This window comes from Hyperoodon ampullatus (assembly GCF_949752795.1).
Source record: "Hyperoodon ampullatus genome assembly, chromosome: 5".
Taxonomy (NCBI): domain Eukaryota; kingdom Metazoa; phylum Chordata; class Mammalia; order Artiodactyla; family Ziphiidae; genus Hyperoodon; species Hyperoodon ampullatus.
Window position 1 is genome coordinate 47,098,820 of NC_136918.1, and position 20,206 is coordinate 47,119,025.

At 42.6% G+C, this 20,206-nt stretch overlaps 1 protein-coding gene across 1 annotated transcript in view; it reads left to right on the forward strand.

The window, feature by feature from the left end:
* Positions 1–412: 412 nt before the first annotated feature.
* MCF2L2 (MCF.2 cell line derived transforming sequence-like 2) overlaps positions 413–20,206 on the forward strand; it is a gene marked incomplete at both ends in the record, with an annotated part of 227,958 nt that continues 208,164 nt past the window's right edge. The window contains 6 exons of the mRNA XM_079705223.1: positions 413–610; positions 4,470–4,676; positions 5,103–5,239; positions 5,959–6,250; positions 6,336–6,653; positions 6,751–6,841. Of these exons, the coding sequence (XP_079561349.1) occupies positions 413–610; positions 4,470–4,676; positions 5,103–5,239; positions 5,959–6,250; positions 6,336–6,653; positions 6,751–6,841 (1,243 nt within the window). The remainder of the gene's footprint in view (positions 611–4,469; positions 4,677–5,102; positions 5,240–5,958; positions 6,251–6,335; positions 6,654–6,750; positions 6,842–20,206) is intronic.

The window sequence follows — 20,206 nt, forward strand, 5'->3', positions numbered from 1 at the left end:
CTTGCCCGCATAGGTAGGGGAGCACGGAGGATAGCAGGCCCAGCTCTATTCCCCCCACCCCCACACCCAAGTGGAGAAAACTAAGGCAAAGGGCGGGCTGAAGAGTGAACCTAGGGAGGGGGAAGAAAGGGAAGGGCTGGGTGTAGGAGGACTCCTTCTCAGGGGTGGGACTGAAAGCAGAATCCCCTGACAAGCAGATTTTACCGAGCCTCCGGTACCTCCGCAACTCTTTCACAGCTCAGGCCGGCCAACACCCCACGCCCCCATCCCTGGGCAGAAACACAGCCGTCCTACCACCCACCGTTGCCTCGGCAGCGGCAGCAGCAGCAGCAGCAGCACCGGGCTCTGGACTGGCTGCCACTGGTTCCTCACAGTCGCCACCAGCAGCACCGACCCCACAGAGGCCGCCGCCATGTCCCTGGAGCCCGGACGCTTCTTGATGTGCGGCTGCGTCTCAGATGTCACCCAAATCGTCCCTCCATACCGTATAGAAGTCTCTTGTCCTCCTCTGCTCTCCGTCCAGTCCGAACCAAGAAATAGCCAATCCGAGCGACGCATTCGGGAGGGGGCGTCACAACTAAAACCAATCAAAGAACAGAGCAGAGCGGCAGTAGCGGCGACTGGCCAATCAGGCTGCGCGCCCGCGGGGGGTGTGGTCCCTGTTTCGTCCGCCCCTTGGGCTGGGATCCAACTGGGGTAGGGGCATGCTGTCAGCCTCCTTAGGTTGCCTGCGTGTGCCATGGATGTTTCCTTTTGTGGGGTTCTTTTCCTCTCATGGGTTCCAGGGCGAAGAGCCCTTCATGACCCTTAATCTTTAGAGTTTTCTGAGGGGAAGAAGAAAGGGGAGCTGTCCTAAGATATAAAAGGGTGTGGGGTAAGAAGAATACAAAATTTTATAATGTTTTCAAAAATGTGAAAACATGTATTTAAAAAAAATCCTCCCCTTAATTGTCTCAAAATTGAAATTACAGAATTTTAAGATAGACTTAATTTTTTTCTATAATGCTATTTTTAAAAATTGAGATATAATTGACATAGCGTTGTGTAAGTTTAAGCTGTACAACCTGTTGATTTGATACCTTTATATATTGCAATATGATTACCTCCATAGGATTAGCTAACAACCCTTTCACATCACATAATTATAATTTCTTTTTTTGTTTGTTTATTTATTTTTGGCTGCATTGGGTCTTCGTTGCTGTGTGCGGGCTTTCTCTAGTTGTGGTGAGCAGGGGCTACTCTTCGTTGTGGTGTGCGGGCTTCTCATTGCGGTGGCTTCTCTTGTGCAGAGCATGGGCTCTAGGCACGTGGGCTTCAGTAGTTGTGGTGCATGGGCTTGGTTGCTCCGCGGCATGTGAGATCTTCCCGGACCAGGGCTTGAACCCGTGTCCCCTGCATTGGCAAGCGGATTCTTAACCACTGCACCACCAGGGAAATCCCTATAATTTCTTTTTTGTTGAGAACGTTTAAGATCTACTCTCCTAGCAACTTTTAAGTACATGATACAGTATTGTTGACTATAATTACTAATGCAGTGCATTAGATTTCTGGAACTTATTAGTCTTCTAGTTGCAAGTTTGTAGACTTTAATTTTTACAGCAATATTGAGCATAAGGTAGAGCTTTCCCCTTCCCCCACGCATGCATACTCCCTCCCCAATATTAATATCCCCCACCAGAGTGGTACATTTGTTAAAATTGATGAACCTACACTGACACATCATAATCACTGAAAGCCCTTAGTTCACATTAGCCTTCACTGTTTTTTTCCCCTTTATTTATTTATTTATTTAGGCTGCATCGGATCTTAGTTACGGCACACGGGGTCTTCGTTGAGGCGTGAGGGATCTTTCCTTGCAGCACTGGCTCTTTGTTGTGGTGTATGGGCTTCTCTCTAGTTGTGGAGTGTGGGTTTTCTCTTTCTAGTTGTGGCACATGGGCTCCAGGGCGCGTGGGCTCTCTCGCTGAGGCTCAAGAGCTCACTAGTTGTGGTGCACAGGCTTAGTTGCCCCATGGCATGTGGGATCTTAGTTTCCCCACCAGGGCTTGAACCCGCGTCCCCTGCACTGGAAGGCGGATTCTTTATCACTGGACCACCAGGGAAGTCCCAGCCTTCACTCTTGGTGTTGTACTTTCATGGGTTTGGACAAATTTATAATGATATGTGTCCACCATTATAAATCATAAAGAGTAGTTTTACTGCCCTAAGAGCTGTGTGTGCTTTGGCTATTCATTCCTCCCTCCCCCATAATCCCTGGCAACCACTGATCTCTTTACAGTCTTTATAGTGTTGCCTTTTCCAGAATGTAGTGTAGTTGGAATCATGCAATAAGCAATATTTTCAGATTGACTTCTTTCACTTAGTAATATGCATTTAAGTTTCTTTCTTTTTTTTTCATGGTTTGATTGCTCATTTCTTTCTAACACTGACTAATATTCCATTGTCTGGATGTGTCACAGTTTATTTATGCATTTACCTACTGAAGGACAGATTGCTTCTAAGTTTTGGCAGTTGTGAATAAAACTGCTATAAATGTGTAGGTTTTTGTGTGGACATAAATTTCTAACTTTTGGATAAATACCAAGGAGTACAATTGCTGAAATACATGGTAAGAATATGTTGAGTTTTGTAAAAATCTGCCAAACTATCTTATAAGTGCAATTTTCCAAATTATTTGCAATCCCACCAGCAATTAATGAGAGTTCCTGTTGCTCCCCACCTTCACCAGCATTTGGTGTTGTCAGTGCTTTGGATTTGGGCCATTCTATTAGGTGTGTAGTGGTATGTTATTGTTATTTAGTTTGCATTCCCCAATGACATATGATGTGGAGTATCTTTTCACATGCTTATTTGCCATCTGTATACCTTGAGGAAGTGTCTGTGAAGGTCTTTAGCCCATTTTAAGAATCAGGTTATTCTAACCATTGAGTTTTAAGAGTTCTTTGTATATTTTAGATAACAGGCCTTTATTTTTTTAACAGAGAGATATGTTTTTCATAACTATTTTCCATCAGCCCATAGCTTCTCTTTTTATTCTCTTGATAGCATCTTTCACACAGCAGAAAGTCTTAATTTTAATGAAGTCTATCTTGTCAATTCTTTCTTTCATGGATTGTCCCTTTGATGTTGTACCTAGAAAGTCTTCACCAAACCCTAGGTCATCTAGATTTTCTCCTATGTTACGTTATAGGAATTTTATAGTTTTGTGTTTTACATTTAGGTCGGTGATTCATTTTGAGTTAACTTTACTGAAGGGAAAAAAATTGTTCCATACAACTTTTTTTTTTTTTTTGCGGTACACGACCTCTCACTGCTGTGGCCTCTACCTCCGCGGAGCACAGGCTCCGGACTCACAGGCCTAGTGGCCACGGCCCATGGGCCCAGCCACTCCGCGGCATGCGGGATCCTCCAGGACCGGGGCACGAACCTGCACCCCCTGCATCGGCAGGCGGACCCCCAACCACTGAGCCACCAGGGAAGCCCTGTTCCATACAACTTTTGTTTTAATTATGTAATTTATGTTGACTATGTCATGATGTAAATTTTATATCATACTGTGGTTTGCAGTCTAAGAATTTTGAAGAGCTTTGCTCTAGGCCAGTGGTGGTCCCAGGACCACCAGCATCCGTAATCCTGTGTACTTGTTAAAAATGCAAATTCTCAGGCCTCATTCCACACTACTGAATCAGAATCTCTGGAGATGGGGACCAGGAGTTTGTATTTTAAAAAATCACCTGTATTTCCAGGTGATTCTGTTAGTTTGAGAACCACTGATCTAGACTAAACTGGGCGGCCCCAATGGTGCCTAACCTCACCTGTGGCACCCAAAGTGGGTCTTTTGTCTTTCTCTTCATTGTTGGAGGCAGTGCTGACAATCCACCAAAAGGGAGGTAGAATCTACTTTGGCAGTGCTTGGAGGATGGTTTGTCTTTCTAAGCTCAGGCAAATCCTTACCTGAAGGCAGAGAATGGTCTAGATTCATAAGATAAGTGATACACAGTTTGGTTCTTGTGCCAGCAGCATCTGCAAAATAAGACTAAAGCCCTAAAGGGTTATTGTGGGGCTTAAGTGATGTTTGTGAAATGCCTACCATTATACCAGGTGGCACAGAGCAGTCACTTACTATATGGCGGTGGTAGCTGCTATAATTGACACTGCCTATCACAACCCTGAGCATATAATTGATGTTCAATAGATGTGACTGATTATTAATTCATTCATTAGAGAGGAAGGCAGGCTATTCTGACTTGTTCCTTGATTTTGCCATATATTAGAGCAATGTGATTTGTCACAGACAGGAAATAAATCATAATTAGAAAAGATAAAGAGAGGCACAGAAGGGAGGAGGGCAGGGAAGGAGAGAAGGCAGGAAGCATGTACATATTCACAAGAGCAATGGAGATAATAACTGTTTTCTCAGAGGAACAAGGAGATTTGGGCTATTGAAAACTACGCTCATTTCTTCTTAGTTACAGTTACAGGATTTCAGAACTGGGAAAGGGAACTTGGAGATCACAGACCCACCCCCTCACAGCCCAGGTGAAGCAGTTGAGGCCCCAGGAGAGCGTGTATTAGAAATGGGGGGACAACTGGTTTCTGAGGACAGCCACTGCCTGTTACATCTTGCTATAAAGTCAGCCAATTCATCTCCATGGAAACCTCTGAAGATTGTGAAGGTACAGATGTGGGAAGGAGACCAGCCTTCTGAGTGTGATTTATTTCCTTTCTATTTCTTTCTTTTCTCTCTCATTCCTATTCATAAGCTTCACCTGACTCTTCTTGCTCTTCCCATTCTCCCGTCCCTTCCATCCATGATTCTTACCCATAAAACCTGGCTTAATCTGAGAAGCTGAGGTCACTGGATCTGCAAAGTCCAGAATGTCCCACATTATCAGTCTCCTTAGCAATATGCTGGTTTCTGGGGGCCAGTTCACAGTTGGCTCTGACTGGTCACCAGGTACTGACTACTACCAACAGAAAACACCTCATTTGGTTTCTCAAAAATACTTGTGACCCTTGAAGAGCCAGATACTGCCGTGGAAACACAACCCAAAGCTGTTTTACTCCTTTGGGTCTTTAACCCCTTTCTGAATTTCTCGCAGGAGGTTGCTATGAAAATGGTTGCTCTACTTGTGCAGACAGAGTGCAAAGAGCCCAAACATCACAGGAGAGAAGAACCTCTGCAGAAATTTCACGTAGCAGGTGGACTAACATCATCTCTTAACCACAGCCCACAATTGTTAGCAGAAAGCATTTAAAAACGTCCCCAAACCCCTGGGATGAGTGGCTATTACTAGAAATTGAATCCAAGGTGTTTGTTTGGGGTTTGGCTTTTTACATACCAAAGAGGAAAGCTGAGCTTCCCGGAATTGGCTCAGAATCTGTGGGTGGTCCTGGCACTCTCGCGACAGGGTCCCCCCTTTTAGGAATGGACTGGGGGACAACCTGACTAGATTCTCGTTTGCTCAGGCTTTTCACGTGGAGCTCTACTGAATTCGGTTAGTCCGCCCGTCTGGTCGTATCTGGAGCCACCTAAGGAAGCCCCGGGACAGCGTCTACCACTGGATAGTTGCGGATCCGATGCTTTCCGCAATGGCGCTGTGCCGGAGCCTTTCCAGGAGGGCGCACTGGCGCGCCTGACAGTTGGCAGACGGAGCGGGGGCGCACGGGAGGAGCTGCACAAAGGAAAAGGCCCACACAGTGGAGACACACGTACGCACACGCGTGCGGAGCCAGGTGCGCACAGCCCGCGCTCCCGGCTCCAAATGCGAGTGTGTCCAGTGGACGCTGATAACTGAATGAGACAACCCCTAACAGGGGGAAACAAACTCCAGCCACCGTCCCTCCCCCAAGCCCGGAGTCAGTGGATGGGACGGGCAGCTGGGCCTCAAACAGCCCTCCTTCCAGAGCCCCAGCGGGGCGGCCTCAGAACTCCCTGCCAGTCCCTTTCTCGCCTAGGTTTCTCCGCGAATACCTGGCGGGGAAGGAGGAGAGACGAGCCAGGGAACCGAGCATCTGGCGTTCAGAACCCCGGTGCTGGCGGGCGCACCGAACTCGCTGTCTCCTCTCCCACAACTGGAGGACAGATCTTGAATCGCCCCCATTCTTAGAGGAATGGGCGCACCTGCCCCACCCGAAAAAGGGCGGTGCTCGCGCGCGTGCGCGCCTCTCCGGGAGCCTCGGGCACCGCCCCCGGGCGGGGAAAGGTGGGCGCGGAGGCGGGAAGCGCAAGGGCGCGCGGCGACGCGGGGTGAGCTGCCCGGCTGAGCCCTGGACACCTCAGCTCCTCTGCCTTCTGCACCCGCTGACTCCGCGTGCCCCCTGCGCGCTGACAGAGCATCCTTCATCCCGACGCGACCCTCCCGGGAGGCAGCGCACATCTGACCACAAATCCAGAAACCCATGCGCCCCCTCGGCCCGCGACGCCAGTGTCGCGGTTACAGCGAGATTGGGGCGACTTGCTTTTCTCCTCTCCGGAACTGCCGCTTCCCTCTCTCGTAAAGCCAGTCGTCAAGTTGGAAAAGCCGCCCCACCTAATCTTTAAAATAACCCCCTCCGGGGCGTGGCTGGCGTCCTCTAACCGCACGGCCCTGGAGAGTTGGCCTTGGCTGGGAGTGACTCTCGTTTTGTGCCTGAGGAGAGCGAGGAAGAGTGTGAGGGCCGAGCATCCTCGCGAAGAGATGCCTTTAAAAAGTCATCCATAGCATCAGTGGAAACAGTTTTGTGTTGCTTTGTTTTGTTTATACCGAGTGGTTTTTCGGCGAAGTGCTCTTTTGGTTAAAAGAAGAAATGGCCCCTCAGGAGTTCACCCGGCGACTGGCCACAGTGATCGCTCGTGTCGGTAAATGACGCTTAATTCTGCGTTTTATTAATGGAGGGTGGGGGCGTTGCCTGGGACCTGGTCTCCCCCCCACCCAGCCCTCCGTCGCAGCCCTGGGATGGCCGAGGGGCGCCTGCCCAGCGTGTGGGCCTCGCTGCCTCCGGTGCTGCTCTGTAACAGGCGTCCCTGGGGCGCTGCGCTCGCGGCCTTGGGTGTCCCCCGCGTCTGGCGGGGCCGGAGCAGGCCATGGGGCAGGAGCCTTCACCAGGCAATTGCCGAGTCTGTTGAGCGCTAAACCCAGGGCTAGCTGGCTGTTAGGATCTGTTACCCGCTGCTGACCGCGGGCAGGGGTGGCCAGTTGTGTAGTGATTGACCCGATACTGAGAAAGGAGAGGGAACGGGAGGAGCGAAGGCCGGTGCTTTCCAGCAGAAATCAATGTCAGACCACTGGAGGGTCCTTCACGAGACAGCGTGACGGGATGCAGGTCACAGTAGAGGGCCGGGGCGCAGTCCAGCTCCCTGGCCTGTTCTATAGAAGTACGGCCTGGAGGTGTCGCCCGGCCCCAGGTGAACCCCACCGAGAAACCTCTGCCAGCCCCACGAGACTGAGCAATTCTAATCTTCTTCCATGAGTTTAAAATGGGGAGCAGAACATGCGTGCCTTCCTCCTGAAATAAGGGTGGTGGTGGAAAGATAGGCCCTGTACCGTAAGAGAACATTGAGACAGTGGCAAGGTAATTCCTCCTTAACATTTTCTCCCCCACCCCTTCCCTGGACCTCCTCAAATAAAAAAACACATTCAGGTTCAGATCCTTTGGATTTAGATGACTAGAATAATCCCGATAATTTTCTCTGTTGCTCACTTCACCTTGAGACCCTATGTGAATGCAAATCAGTTTTTATTGATGAAGTCAGGAAGTTTTTATCTCAGTGTTCCACGCATTTGTTAAAACTGCCTTTTGGTATTTGTATGATAAATATTGCTTCAATTAGTGAGCTGTTATTGCTCTTTGAGCACACTGGTTCAGTGTGTTTAGTGCAATAATGATATACATCTGGAATGATACACATGTGATATATCTTGTGAAGATGATTTGTATGGGGAGCCTCATTCAGTTTTAAAAAATGTTTCTGGTGCCAAATGTGGCCACTGAACTGGTTTTTCTTTAAGAGAAAAGGTCAGTATAATCCTACCAGAGAAGGCCGAATGTGAAATACTGCTGAAGGTAGGATAAAATAAAACAGAACTTGTAGTTTGAAATATATTGAATGCTGAGATGATTGAGCTCAATACCAACATGTGCAAGAAACTGTGGTGCAGGAAAGAACAGTGGAATGGGTGTGTGACCATCTCAATTTGAATTCTGCTCTGGACAAGTCATTCCACCTCAGGCTGAAAATGGGAATTTTAATAATCCTTTCCCACCCAGCTCAGTCTGCTTGTAAGATAATGTGGGTGAAAACACCATCTAACCTCTGTATGTGTTATTGGTCCTGTCCCTGGGCTCTTTGCCACTAAAGATCTTGGGCAGATCACTGGGCCTCTCTCAGGGTGAAGCTTCCCATCTGTTAAACGAGGAGGTAGACTTGGATGATTATTAAGTTCTCTCCTGTTTCTTTTTTTTTTTTTAAATTGGGGTATAGTTGTTTTACAATGTTGTGTTAGTTTCTACTGTACAGCAAAGTGACATAGAGTCCCCTGTGCTGTACAGCAGGTTCTCATTAGTTATCTATTTTATACATATTAGTGTATATATGTCAATCCCAATCTCCCAATTCATTTCCTCCCTTTCCCCCCTTGGTATCCATACGTTTGTCCTCTACATCTGTGTCTCTATTTCTGCCTTGCACACTGGTTTGTCTGTACCATTTTTCTAGATTCCACATATATGCGTTAACATGATATTTGTTTTCCTCTTTCTGACTTACTTCACTCTGTATGGCAGTCTCTAGGTCCATCCACGTCTCTACAAATGACCCAGTTTTGTTCCTTTTTATGGCTGAGGAATATTCCATTGCATATATGTACCACATCTTCTTTATCCATTCGTCTGTCGATGGGCATTTAGGTTGCTTCCATGACCTGGCTATTGTAAATAGTGCTGCAATGAACATTGGGGTGCATGTGCCTTTTTTTTTTTTTTTTTGCACATTTCTTTTTTTAAAAATAAATTTATTTATTTTTGGCTGTGTTGGGTCTTTGTTGCTGTACGTGGGCTTTTCTCTGGTTGCAGAGAGTGGGGGCCACTCCTCGCCACAGTGCACAGGCCTCTCACTGCAGCGGCCCCTCTCACTGTGGAGCACGGGCTCCAGGTGCACGGGCTTCAGTAGTTGTGGCTCGCGGGCTTCAGAGCACAGGCTCAGCAGTTGTGGCACATGGGCCTAGTTGCTCCGCGGCATGTGGGATCCTCCCGGACCAGGGCTTGAACCCATGTCCCCTGCATTGGCAGGCAGACTCTTAACCACTGTGCCACCAGGGAAGCCCCGCATGTGTCTTTTTGAATTATGGTTTCTTCTGGGTATATGCCCAGTAGTGGGATTGCTGGGTCATATGGTAATTCTATTTTTAGGTTTTTAAGGACCATACTGTTCTCCATAGTGGCTACACCAGTTTACATTCCCACCAACAGTGTAAGAGTGTTCCCTTTTCTCCACACCCTCTCCAGCATTTATTGTTCTTAGATTTTCAGATGATGCCCATTCTAACTGGTGTGAGGTGATAACTCACTGTAGTTTTGATTTGCGTTTCTCTAATAATTAGTGATGTTGAGTATCTTTTCACGTGCCTCTTGGCCATCTCTATGTCTTCTTTGGAGAAATGTGTATTTAGGTCTTCTGCCCATTTTTTTTTTTTTTTTGTGGTACACAGGCCTCTCACTGTTGTGGCCTCTCCCGTTGCGGAGCACAGGCTCTGGACGCGCAGGCTCAGTGGCCATGGCTCACAGGCCTAGCTGCTCCGCGGCATGTGGGATCTTCCCAGACCGGGGCACGAACCCGTGTCCCCTGCATTGGCAGGCGGACTCTCAACCACTGCGCCACCAGGGAAGCCCTCGCTGGTTTTTTAGTAGCATGTTGTTTAGTCTTCACGTGTTTGTGTTTTTCCCATTTTTCTTCCTGTAATTGATTTCTAGTTTTATACTATTGTGATCAGAAAAAATGCTTGATATAATTTCTATTTGTTGAGACTTGTGGACTAGCATGTAATCTATCCTGGAGAACATTCCATGTGCACTTGAAAAGAATGTGTATTCTGCTGTTTTTGAATGGAATGTCCTGTAGATATCTATTAAGTCCAATGGGTCTAATGTGCCATTTAAGAGTATTGTTTCCTTATTGATTTTCTGTCTGGATAATAATGTCCATTGATGTGAGTGAGGTGTTAAAGTCCCCTACTATTACTGTATTATTGTTAATTTCTCCCTTTCTATCTGTTAGTACTTGCTTTATGTATTTAGGTCCTCGTATATTAGGTACACATATGTTAATGAGTATTACATTCTCTTCTTGTATTGATTCCTTTATCATTATATAATGCCCTTCTTTGTTATAGACTTTGTTTTTTTAAAATTAATTTATTATTTATTTATTTATTTTTGGCTGCATTGGGTCTTTGTTGCTGTGCGTGAGTTTCCTCTAGTTGAAGTGAGCGGGGGCTACTCTTCGTTGTGATGCGCGGGCTTCTCATTGTGGTGGCTTCTCTTGTTGCAGAACATGGGCTCTAGGTGCCCAGGCTTCAGGAGTTGTGGCTCATGGGCTCTGGAGCACAGGCTCAGTAGTTGTGGCGCATGGGCTTAGTTGCTCTGTGGCATGTGGGATCTTCCCGGGTCGGGGCTTGAACCCGTGTCCCCTGCATTGGCAGACAGATTTTTAACCACTGTGACACTAGGGAAGCCTTGACTTTGTTTTAAAGTCTTATTTTGTCTAATATGAGTATTGATAGCCCGGCTATCTTGTTTCCATTTGTACGAAATATCTTTTAAAATCCTCTCACTTTCAGTCTGTGTGTGTTTTTAGCTCTGAAGTGAATCTCCTGTAAGCAGCAGAAGATGCCATGCTTTTTTATCCAATTAGCCACCCTATGTCTTTTGACTGGAGCATTTAGTCCATTGACATTGAAAGTGACTATTGATAGGTATGTACTTACTACCATTTTGCTACTTGTTTTGTTGTTGTAGTTATTCTCTGTTCTTTTTCTTCTTTTATTTTCATCCCTTGTGGTTTGATGATTTTATTTAGTGGTGTGCATGTGCTTCTTTCTTTTTAGTTTTTGTGTATCTATTGTAGAATTTTTATTTGAGGTTACCATGGAATTTCTATATGTTGACCTATAAATATATATATATATATATATTTTAAAGTGTTAGTCATTAAGTGCAAACACATTCTAACAGATCTACATTTTTTTTATTCCCCTCATGTTTTGTGTTTTTGATGTCATTTTATATGTTCATGTTTATCCCTTTACCATATATTGTAGTTATATTTTTACAATTTTTTTGTCTTCTAATATTTGTACCAGCTTTTTTAAGTGGTTGATCCATAGCCTTCACTGTATATTTGCCTTTACTAGTGGGATTTTTCCTTTTCTATAGATTCATACTTCTTGTTGTAGCCTTTTCTTTTCCACTTAGAGAAAACCCTTTAACATTTCTTTTAGTATCAGTTTAGTATTGACCAACTCTTAGTTTTTGCTTATCTGAGAAGTTCTTTATCTCTCCTTCAATTATGAATGATAATCTTGCTGGGTAGAGTATCCTAGGTTGTAGGTTTTTCCCTTTCAGCATTTTAAATATGTCATGCTACTCCCTTCTGGCCTGCAGAATTTCTGCAGAAAAATCAGCTGGTAGTCTTACGGGGATTCTCTTATATGTGACTTTGTTTTTTCTCTTGCTGTCTTTAGAATTCTGTCTTTAACTTCTGCCATTTTAATTACAGTATGTCTTGGTCTAGGTCTCCTTGGGTTCATCTTGTTTGGGACTCTTTGCTTCTTGTACCTGGATATCTGTTTCCTTCCTCAGGTTTGGGAAATACATTTTTGACCCCTTTCTCTCTCTCCTCCTTCTGGGACTTCTATAATGCAAATATTGTTATGCTTGATGTTGTTCCAAATTTTATTTTAAAAATTTGTTTTTATTTTTGCTGTTCTCATTGGGTGATTTTCATTATTCTATCCTCCTGATCACTTATGTGTTCTCCTGTATCACCTAGTCTGCTGATAATTCCTTCTAGTGTGTTTTTCATTTCAGTTATTGTATTCTTCAGTTCTGACTCGTTCTTTTTATATTTCTAGTTCCTTGTTAATAGTCCCACTGTGTTCATTTATTCTTTTCCCTAGTTCAGTTAGCATTCTTATTATAATGCTTTGAACTGTTTATCTGGTAAATTACCTATGTTTCATTAGTTGTTTTTTCAGGGTTTTTTCCTTGTTCGTTCATTTGAAACAAATTCCTCTGTCTTATTCTGCTTAACTTTTTCTGTCTTTATGAAATTAGGTGAAACAGTTATCTATCCTGGTCTTGAAGGGGTGTCCTTGTGTGGGAGCATCCTTACACTGGGCACTGCATGTGCCCAGTGGCTTTGGTGGGAGAGCTGGATCTGACATGGGCCCAAGTCACATCTTTCCTCAGGGTGTGCTGGTAGCTAGCACCTTGGTAGGTGGTGGGGCTGGAGATAGAGAGGCTGAAGCCCGAGCCAGGTGTGAGGCAGGACTTCTCCTCTGCTCAGTGACGCTCACCACCCAATGGGTGTGGGGTCTGATCCCAAATTGCTGGAGCAGAAGCCCTGAGTGTTAGGTCTGAGCTGGTTCTGTTTTCTGTAAGTGTGTGCTTTCCTTCTCCCTCCCCAGCATTGGTAACTCTGCCCCAGAGGGGAGCAGTGTTAGAGCAAGAGGGGCCAGCGTGGGCATCTGGTGCTGGCCAGGGTGTGTGCTAGTGTGGTCCTGTCACATCAGTCAGAGTTCAGACTGCTCTGGATCTACCTTCTCCACGAGCACCAGTAATAGCTGCCCTTGCCCCATTTGGATGCTGTGGCGGGTCTGAGCTGGCTCCCATCCCCCACAACTGTACTCTCCCATCAGCTGGGGCAGCTCTTGCCTAGTGTGGAGCTGCACCACAGAGCAGGAGTGGCCAGCTTGGGCTGGTGTGGTCACTGGGGCAGTCATAGGAAACCAGCCAGAATCCTGGGCAATTTCAATCTGCTTCCTCCCACCTTGTTCCCAGGAGTTTTCAAACCAGCTAAGGGGACATGTGTTCCCTATGTCAGGTTCCCGGGCTGGGATGTCCATTAAGTGGTTCAAACCACTCAGTCCCCAGAGCAGATCTCCAAGCCCATATAATCCCCCTTCCCTTCTTGTGTTCCCTCCCAGGGGTGCAGTCACAACCTGATGCCTTCTCTTCCCTTCTACCCTGCTCCATGTGGATCTTCCTTACAGCTGTGGTTGTATAAGAGTCTGCCAGTCTCCAGTTTGTTTTCAGTGAGAATTGCTCCATATGTAGATGTATTTTTGATGTGTTAGTGAGGGGAGGTGAGCTCCTACAGAGTAGGAGTAGTCCTCCTACTCTGCCACCTAGAAGTGCTAAGAAAAGCTTTTTTTAATTTTTATTTTTTTAATACCTGTAATGGTAGTTTCTTAGGGAGAAGATGGGGGAAACATTCATCTCCCATTGCCATTACTCCTGAAATAATCAGCTCTTTTCTAAGGAGAGTTACCTAGTACAGTAGCCAGTTATTTCAGAATCTGTTGTTAAACATAAAGAAAATACAGTCTTTTAGTAGATACTTGATCTTGGTCAAATGATAAAGGTCGGTGCATGGAATGTAGGAATTATAAGAGCTGTATAGTTTGTTTATATAATAGATCCAAATGTATAAAATTTCTAATATTTTACAGTCTGCTTCTCCCTAGAGTTCTGTTAGCTGCAAAAAGATATACAGGCATACTTCATTTTATTGCAGTTAGCTTTATTGCACTTCACAGATATTTGTATTTTTTTATAAATTGAAGGTTTGTGGCAACCCTGTATCGAGCAAGTCTGTTGGTGCCATTTTTTCCAGCAACATTTGCTCGCTTCATGTCTCTGTGTCCCATTTTGGTAATTCTCACAATATTTCAAACTTTTTCATTATATTATATTTGTTATGCTGATCTGTGATCAGTGATCTTTGTTACTTTTGAGAAAGCTTATGACTCACTGAGGGCTCAGATAATGGTTAAAATGTTAGCAGGATTTTTTTAAAGCATGTACTTTTTTAGTGTGCAATAATGCTATTGCACACTTAATAGGCTACAGTATAGTGTAAACATAACTTTTATATGCACGAGGAAAATTTAAAAATTCATGTGACTAGCTTTATTGCAGTATTCACTTTATTGTAGTGGTCTGTAACCAAACCCTCAGTATCTCTAAGGTGTGTAATTAGGGTCATCACTGGGTGTGTGCAGTTGCATGCACACTGCCATTGTGGGTTTATGTGGTTAGCAAGGATAGTTTTAATGTTCCTAGATGCTGTGATGCCAGCTAAGCATTCATGGCTGTTTGCTTCTGAATGAAAGGCTGAAGAAGTTAATGTTTAGTATGAAAAAGAGCCTCCACATGGGGAATCGTTTCTATAATGCTGATGGGAATCCAAACTGGTACAACCATTTGGGAGGAGGTTTGGCTGTATGTAATTAACTGTTGTTTGAAAACTGCTTTATTTGCTGCCCTGTATTAGACTTTCAGACTTTGCGTTTGGTCAGAGTCAACATATTCTCAATACTTAACGGTAGGGAAAAAAAAGAGCTTTTTTAAGTTTTAGAATCTAAATTTAAATTAATATTTCTTCTTCTTAATTTAGGTATTTTCTTAAAGTACTTTGCATGCAGTTAACACTAATAGAACACTAAGAACTGGCTCTGAGGATTGCTAAGGAGAGCAGCCTCTAATCTTAAAACCTTTTGATATAACCAATTTGGAAAAGGTTTGGCAGTTTCTTACAAGTTAAATATACACCTCTGCTTTGACTCAGCAATACCACTCCTAGGTATTTATCCAAGAGAAATGCAAATATATGTCCACACAAAGACCTTTACATAAATGTTCATAGCAATTTTATTCTTAACAGCCCAAACTGGAAAAAAAAAAATCTGAATGTCAGCAGGAGAGTGGACAAACTGACTATCCATATGATGGGATACAACCCAGCAATAAAAATGAATGAACTACTGGTGCACACAACATGGATGAATCTCGAAAGCATTATCCTGAGGGAAAGAAGCTAGACACAAAAGAGTATATACTGTATGATTGCATTATATGAGGCTTTTGAACAGATAAAACTAGTCTCTACTGAAAAATCATAACAGTGGTTGCCCTGGGATTAGGAACAAGGGTTCACTGTGAAGGGACATCAATGTACTTTCTATAGATGGAAATGTTCAATATCTTGAAAAGGGTATGGGTTACATGGATGTATCCATTTGCCAGAACTCATTAAAATATATACTTCAGATCTGAGTATTTTAAAATGTATAAATTTTACCCTCTCCTTAAAAGTAAACAGTTAATTTTTTGTGTGTGTGAAAAAAGGTTTTCCAGTTTTCTCCTTAGCCAACTGCAAGCCTTACTCTGAAATGTTAGCTTGAATCATACAAATAAAAATTAGAAGCTTGTATACAGAACTTATTGGATAAGTTACTTATTATATACTTACTTATTGGATAGTTTGCATTGTGCCCTTTCTTTAAATCTTGGAGCAGAACATCAATAAACAAAAACATTAAGCATGAAGAACCAAAATAAAATGCATTATGAAAAAGCAGCCTCTTTCTGAATATAGCACTCTGCATGGCACAGTTCTGAAAGGTGAACTCAAGTGGTAGTTAAGTGGGGTCTTGGTCAGATTACAACAGGCAAAGAACATCCTTCATTTAGAATCATGACATTGTACTTGCACCTGATCTTTAGAAGTAGTTCAAGAGATACTCTACATCCCATCTCGGGATCTGAAATGTTGCCATTTGCTCTGCCAATGTATGTTGCTTGCTTAGGTAGTGACTTCAATTGGTTGCAGTGTTAATTCTCTAGATTTTATTATTCCTTGGCAACCTGGAGAGGGGTTAGAATCGTGGCCTGGAATACATTTTCTTAAGAGCATCCTTTAAAATTTTTATCCTTGTCTATTATCTTATTTTAAATATTCAGTGGCCTGATGTATATCTTATGATGTGATTCCTCTGAAAAAGAAAAAACATTCTGATTCTCATCAACTTTAGGATTTCCCTCTCTATCTGACTTCCTCATTCCCCAGTTTCCTAATGAGGAGATCTGGTAATCTTTTGGGCCTGTAATCCTGTGAACACTCATTAATCCAAAGGATAAACTCTCAGCAATGACATGCCCTTGAGTGAACTTCAGAGAGATTAGCCAGGAGAAAGGATTAAACATATTTATGTAGGTGCAGTGCTGAGAGAGGAACGAGGAGAGAGTAGTGGCACCATTCCCGGAATCCAATGGCCTCCTGGTGTACGAGGTGTGGGCAGCAAGACCCTAGATACTTACCTTGCACCTTCATGCGGATCACAGAGGCAGAGATGAGGGCTTACCACCATTTCCTAGGAAGTTGCATCAGGCTAGAATATATGGCAAAAAAAGGTACTGTGAGAGCAATGATGCCTTTCTCTTATGTATGTTTTGTTATTCATCCTCATTCTCAGAGGAATAATGGTTTAACTAACCAATTTTACATTAAAAAATTACTTTGCAATACTGTCTCAAGTTTGTTAAGGAGTTTAAAAGGACTTTTTAAATTTAAAGCATTAATCAGCTATTAACAATATTGTAGGTGGTCATTTATTGAAAATTCATATTAAAAAGAGATAACCAAATATTTTGAAAAAATCAGGCTATAGGATGGAATGTGTAAGTATGTGTAAGCATTTTAAAAGCATATATGTCTATACATACATATATACATACTGACTATTATACACCCGTAAGATAACTATTTAATTTGGGGTGAAGGAATGGTAGGGAGTTTTACTTTTCTTATTTTTATTTAGTTGTATTTTTTATTTTTAAAAAATAACCAATATAATTGCTTTTGTAAAATGAAAATGAGAATCCAGATTATGAAATTCATATTCCTGAAGAAAAATGTTAAGTCTGAAGAAAAGCATTAAATATGAAATGCTGAGACTTCATGTTAGACACATCAGCTGATAACAGACTGGTGGTTTAGGAATAAAAAAGAAAACCACTTCTCTTCAGTGGGCTGGGTGAGAAGGAACAGCATTTTAAGTATGCCTTACATGTATTTGGAAGACAATAAGACAGATGCTCTAAGAGCTGAAGCAGCTGCTTGTTTCTAAGACTGCTTCTTTCATGCATGGGCTTATTGATATATTCCTCCCTAACCCCCGGTCTTTTTTTTTCCTTGAAAATGTTTATAATATATTTATTCCCCTTAGATCACAGACTAGGAAAGGTGATTAAAGCAAATGTCTTTGTCTCTCTCATTACTCTTTATCTATACTTAGAACCTATTTCTTCAAGGGAGGGGAATTATTGAATGGAGAAGTATGCTTTTAAAACAAATTCTTAATTGTTCCAGTATACTTTCTGGTTGAGACACGATTCATGCAAGGGCTACTATATATTTGCTACTTAAGAAAGAACAGCTTGTTAATCAGATTTTGCTTTCCATTCTTAAAACACATAGGTGCTCACCTGAGCATGCACACAAATCCTTACAGAGTTTGAATTCAGGTGTAAATGATTGCCCTAATTTTACTAAAGTTAAATCATAAGAGGTTTACAGTCTTGTTGATCGTGAGGAGAGGAAGTAATAGGAAAGATGAATATGAAGATTTCTGAATCCTAAACTTATAGCATTACATACACTATTGTTGCTTTTCTTTTTTTCCCACTATAAAAGATTGTGAAATGTTTGCCTACGTACTTTGGCTGTCAGTCATTTTATTCTGTGACGCGATACAACAACAAAAGTTTGAGTCTCTTAATGCAAGTTTTATGAGTATCTAAATGGCCTTTCTGACATTACTGCAATCTTACATTCATGGAATGCTATCAGTCGACTTCTTGGTATAATACTGATTTCTTGGGGCTAAGGGAATGAAACTCAAGAGATGGCACACTGATTAAAGTATGTGCTAATCAAGACTCATATATTATTTAATTGTTGGGGGTTCAGGGAGAGTCAGAAGTTGGGGTTTGTTTTTTTCACTGGCTATCTCTCCCATTTTTTCTTTTTAAAAGGAGAATAAAATGTACTTAAAATATTAGAAAATGAATGCACGCCTGTAAGTTAGGGTAACACCAACTGCTGTAACAACCCCTAAATTTCATTGGATTAATACACTCCAATACAATGTCCCTGGTCGGGTAGCCGTTTTCCCTCAGACTGTTTCAAGGACCCTGCCTGCTTCTATCTTGTAGGTCTGTCATCCTCTGGCTCAGAGTTGTTACCTTGCAGCCTGCAGGAGGGAAAAGAAACAGTGGTGAAGACACACCTATTTCTGAAATACCCCAACTCATCATTTTTGCTCATCTCCCATTGGCATTCACTAGCTACATGGGGGTAACTGGAGGTAGGGCAGGTGAGTGGGAGATGGAGTTTCTGGCCAGGCAGCCACCTTCAAATGATAGTGCTACTGTATGCAAGAGGAACTGTGAATTTTGAGTGGGCATCTAGCCATCTCTGCTTCAATATCTCATCGCAAATACATTCAAATATATGTCCCTCCATATATATATATATATATATATATATATATATAAACTTAACATAAATGATAACATTCTGTTCTGTATCTTGCTTTAGTTTTTTTAAACTTAATACATTTTGAACTTTTTTCTGATCAGTACATATAGATCTGCCTGACTATATTTAATGGCTCCCTAGTATTCTGTTGTATGGCTATTTCATCTTTTATTTAACCAATCTGCTATTAATGGACATTTGCCCTAGAGGAACAATACTGTAATAAACATCTTAGTACTCACTCATCTTGCCCTTGTGTTACTGTTTCCATAGGTTAAATTCCTAGACATGGAATTTCTTGGCCAGAAGACTGCATATTTAACATTTTGACAGATATTTCCAAATTGATCAACATTTTTAAAAAAGTACCTGTTTATACTTTTACCTATAGAGAATTTGCCTACAGTCTTACCAACGCTGTGTTATTTATCTTTAAAAAAATTGCCAGTCTATCAGGCAGAAAAGCACTCATTCTGTTTTAATTTACATTAATTTATTAGTGAGGTTAAACATTATATATATATATTCACTGGCTGTATTTCTTCTGTGAATTGTCTGTTCTCAGTCTGTGGCTGACGTATGTTTCCTACGGTCGCTGTAACAAATCACCACAAACTTGATGGCTTAAAAAACAGAGATTTATTTTCTCATAGTTCTAGAGGCCAGAAATCCAAAACCAAGGGTACTGCCCCCCTCCTCTAGAGGCTCTAGGGGAAATTCAGTTTCTGGTCTTTTCCAGCCTCTGATGGCTCCAGGTGTTTATTGGTTTGTGGCTGCATCCTTCCAATCTCTGCCTCCATCTTCATAAGATCTCCTCTGTTTCCCTCTCTCTTTTATGATTGCATTCAGGGCTCACTGGGATTATTCAGAATAGACTCTTCCTCTCAAGAGCCTTAATCATGTCTTCAAAGACCCTTTTTTCCAAATAAGGTAATGTTCACAGGTATTGGGGATTAGGACATGGCTGTATGTTTTTCTTTTTTTTCTTTTTGAAGGCAGAGGGACCATCCAGCCCACTATACCTATTTCTTGTGAATTTTATTAATTTGTAAGAGCTCTCTCTATTCTAGGGAGATAAGCCTTTTATCAGCCACATGTGCTGTGAATTTTCCAGTTGGTTACATTTCTTTTGAGTTTGTTAAAGGTGTGTTGACCTTGCCAAAGTAGTTTTCAAATTAGTAAATCTATCACTCTTATTGGGATTTGTCATACTTTGAAAGGCTGTTCCAATTCCAGGATTATAAAAGTGTTCTCCCATATTTTCTTTTAGTAATTCTGTCATTTCATTATTTAATGTGGCTGGAGTTTATTTTGATGCAAAAAGTGAAATTTGGATACAACTTAACATTGTTGACAATAATAAAATACCTGTACATGCACCTACTATATACTGGGAATTTTTCTTAAGTTTTCTAACATTAACTCAGTTCTTACAACAACCATACTAGGTGGATGTATTATAATTTCCCTCATTTTCAAATCAGGAAAACTGAGGCACAGGGAAGTTCATTGACTTGCTTGAGATTATTCTGCTGTAAGTGGCAGAGCCAGGGTTTGAACTCAGGCGTTGTGACACCAGAGGTCATGCTCTTAATCACTATACGTGATGTCCCGTTATGGCCAAGT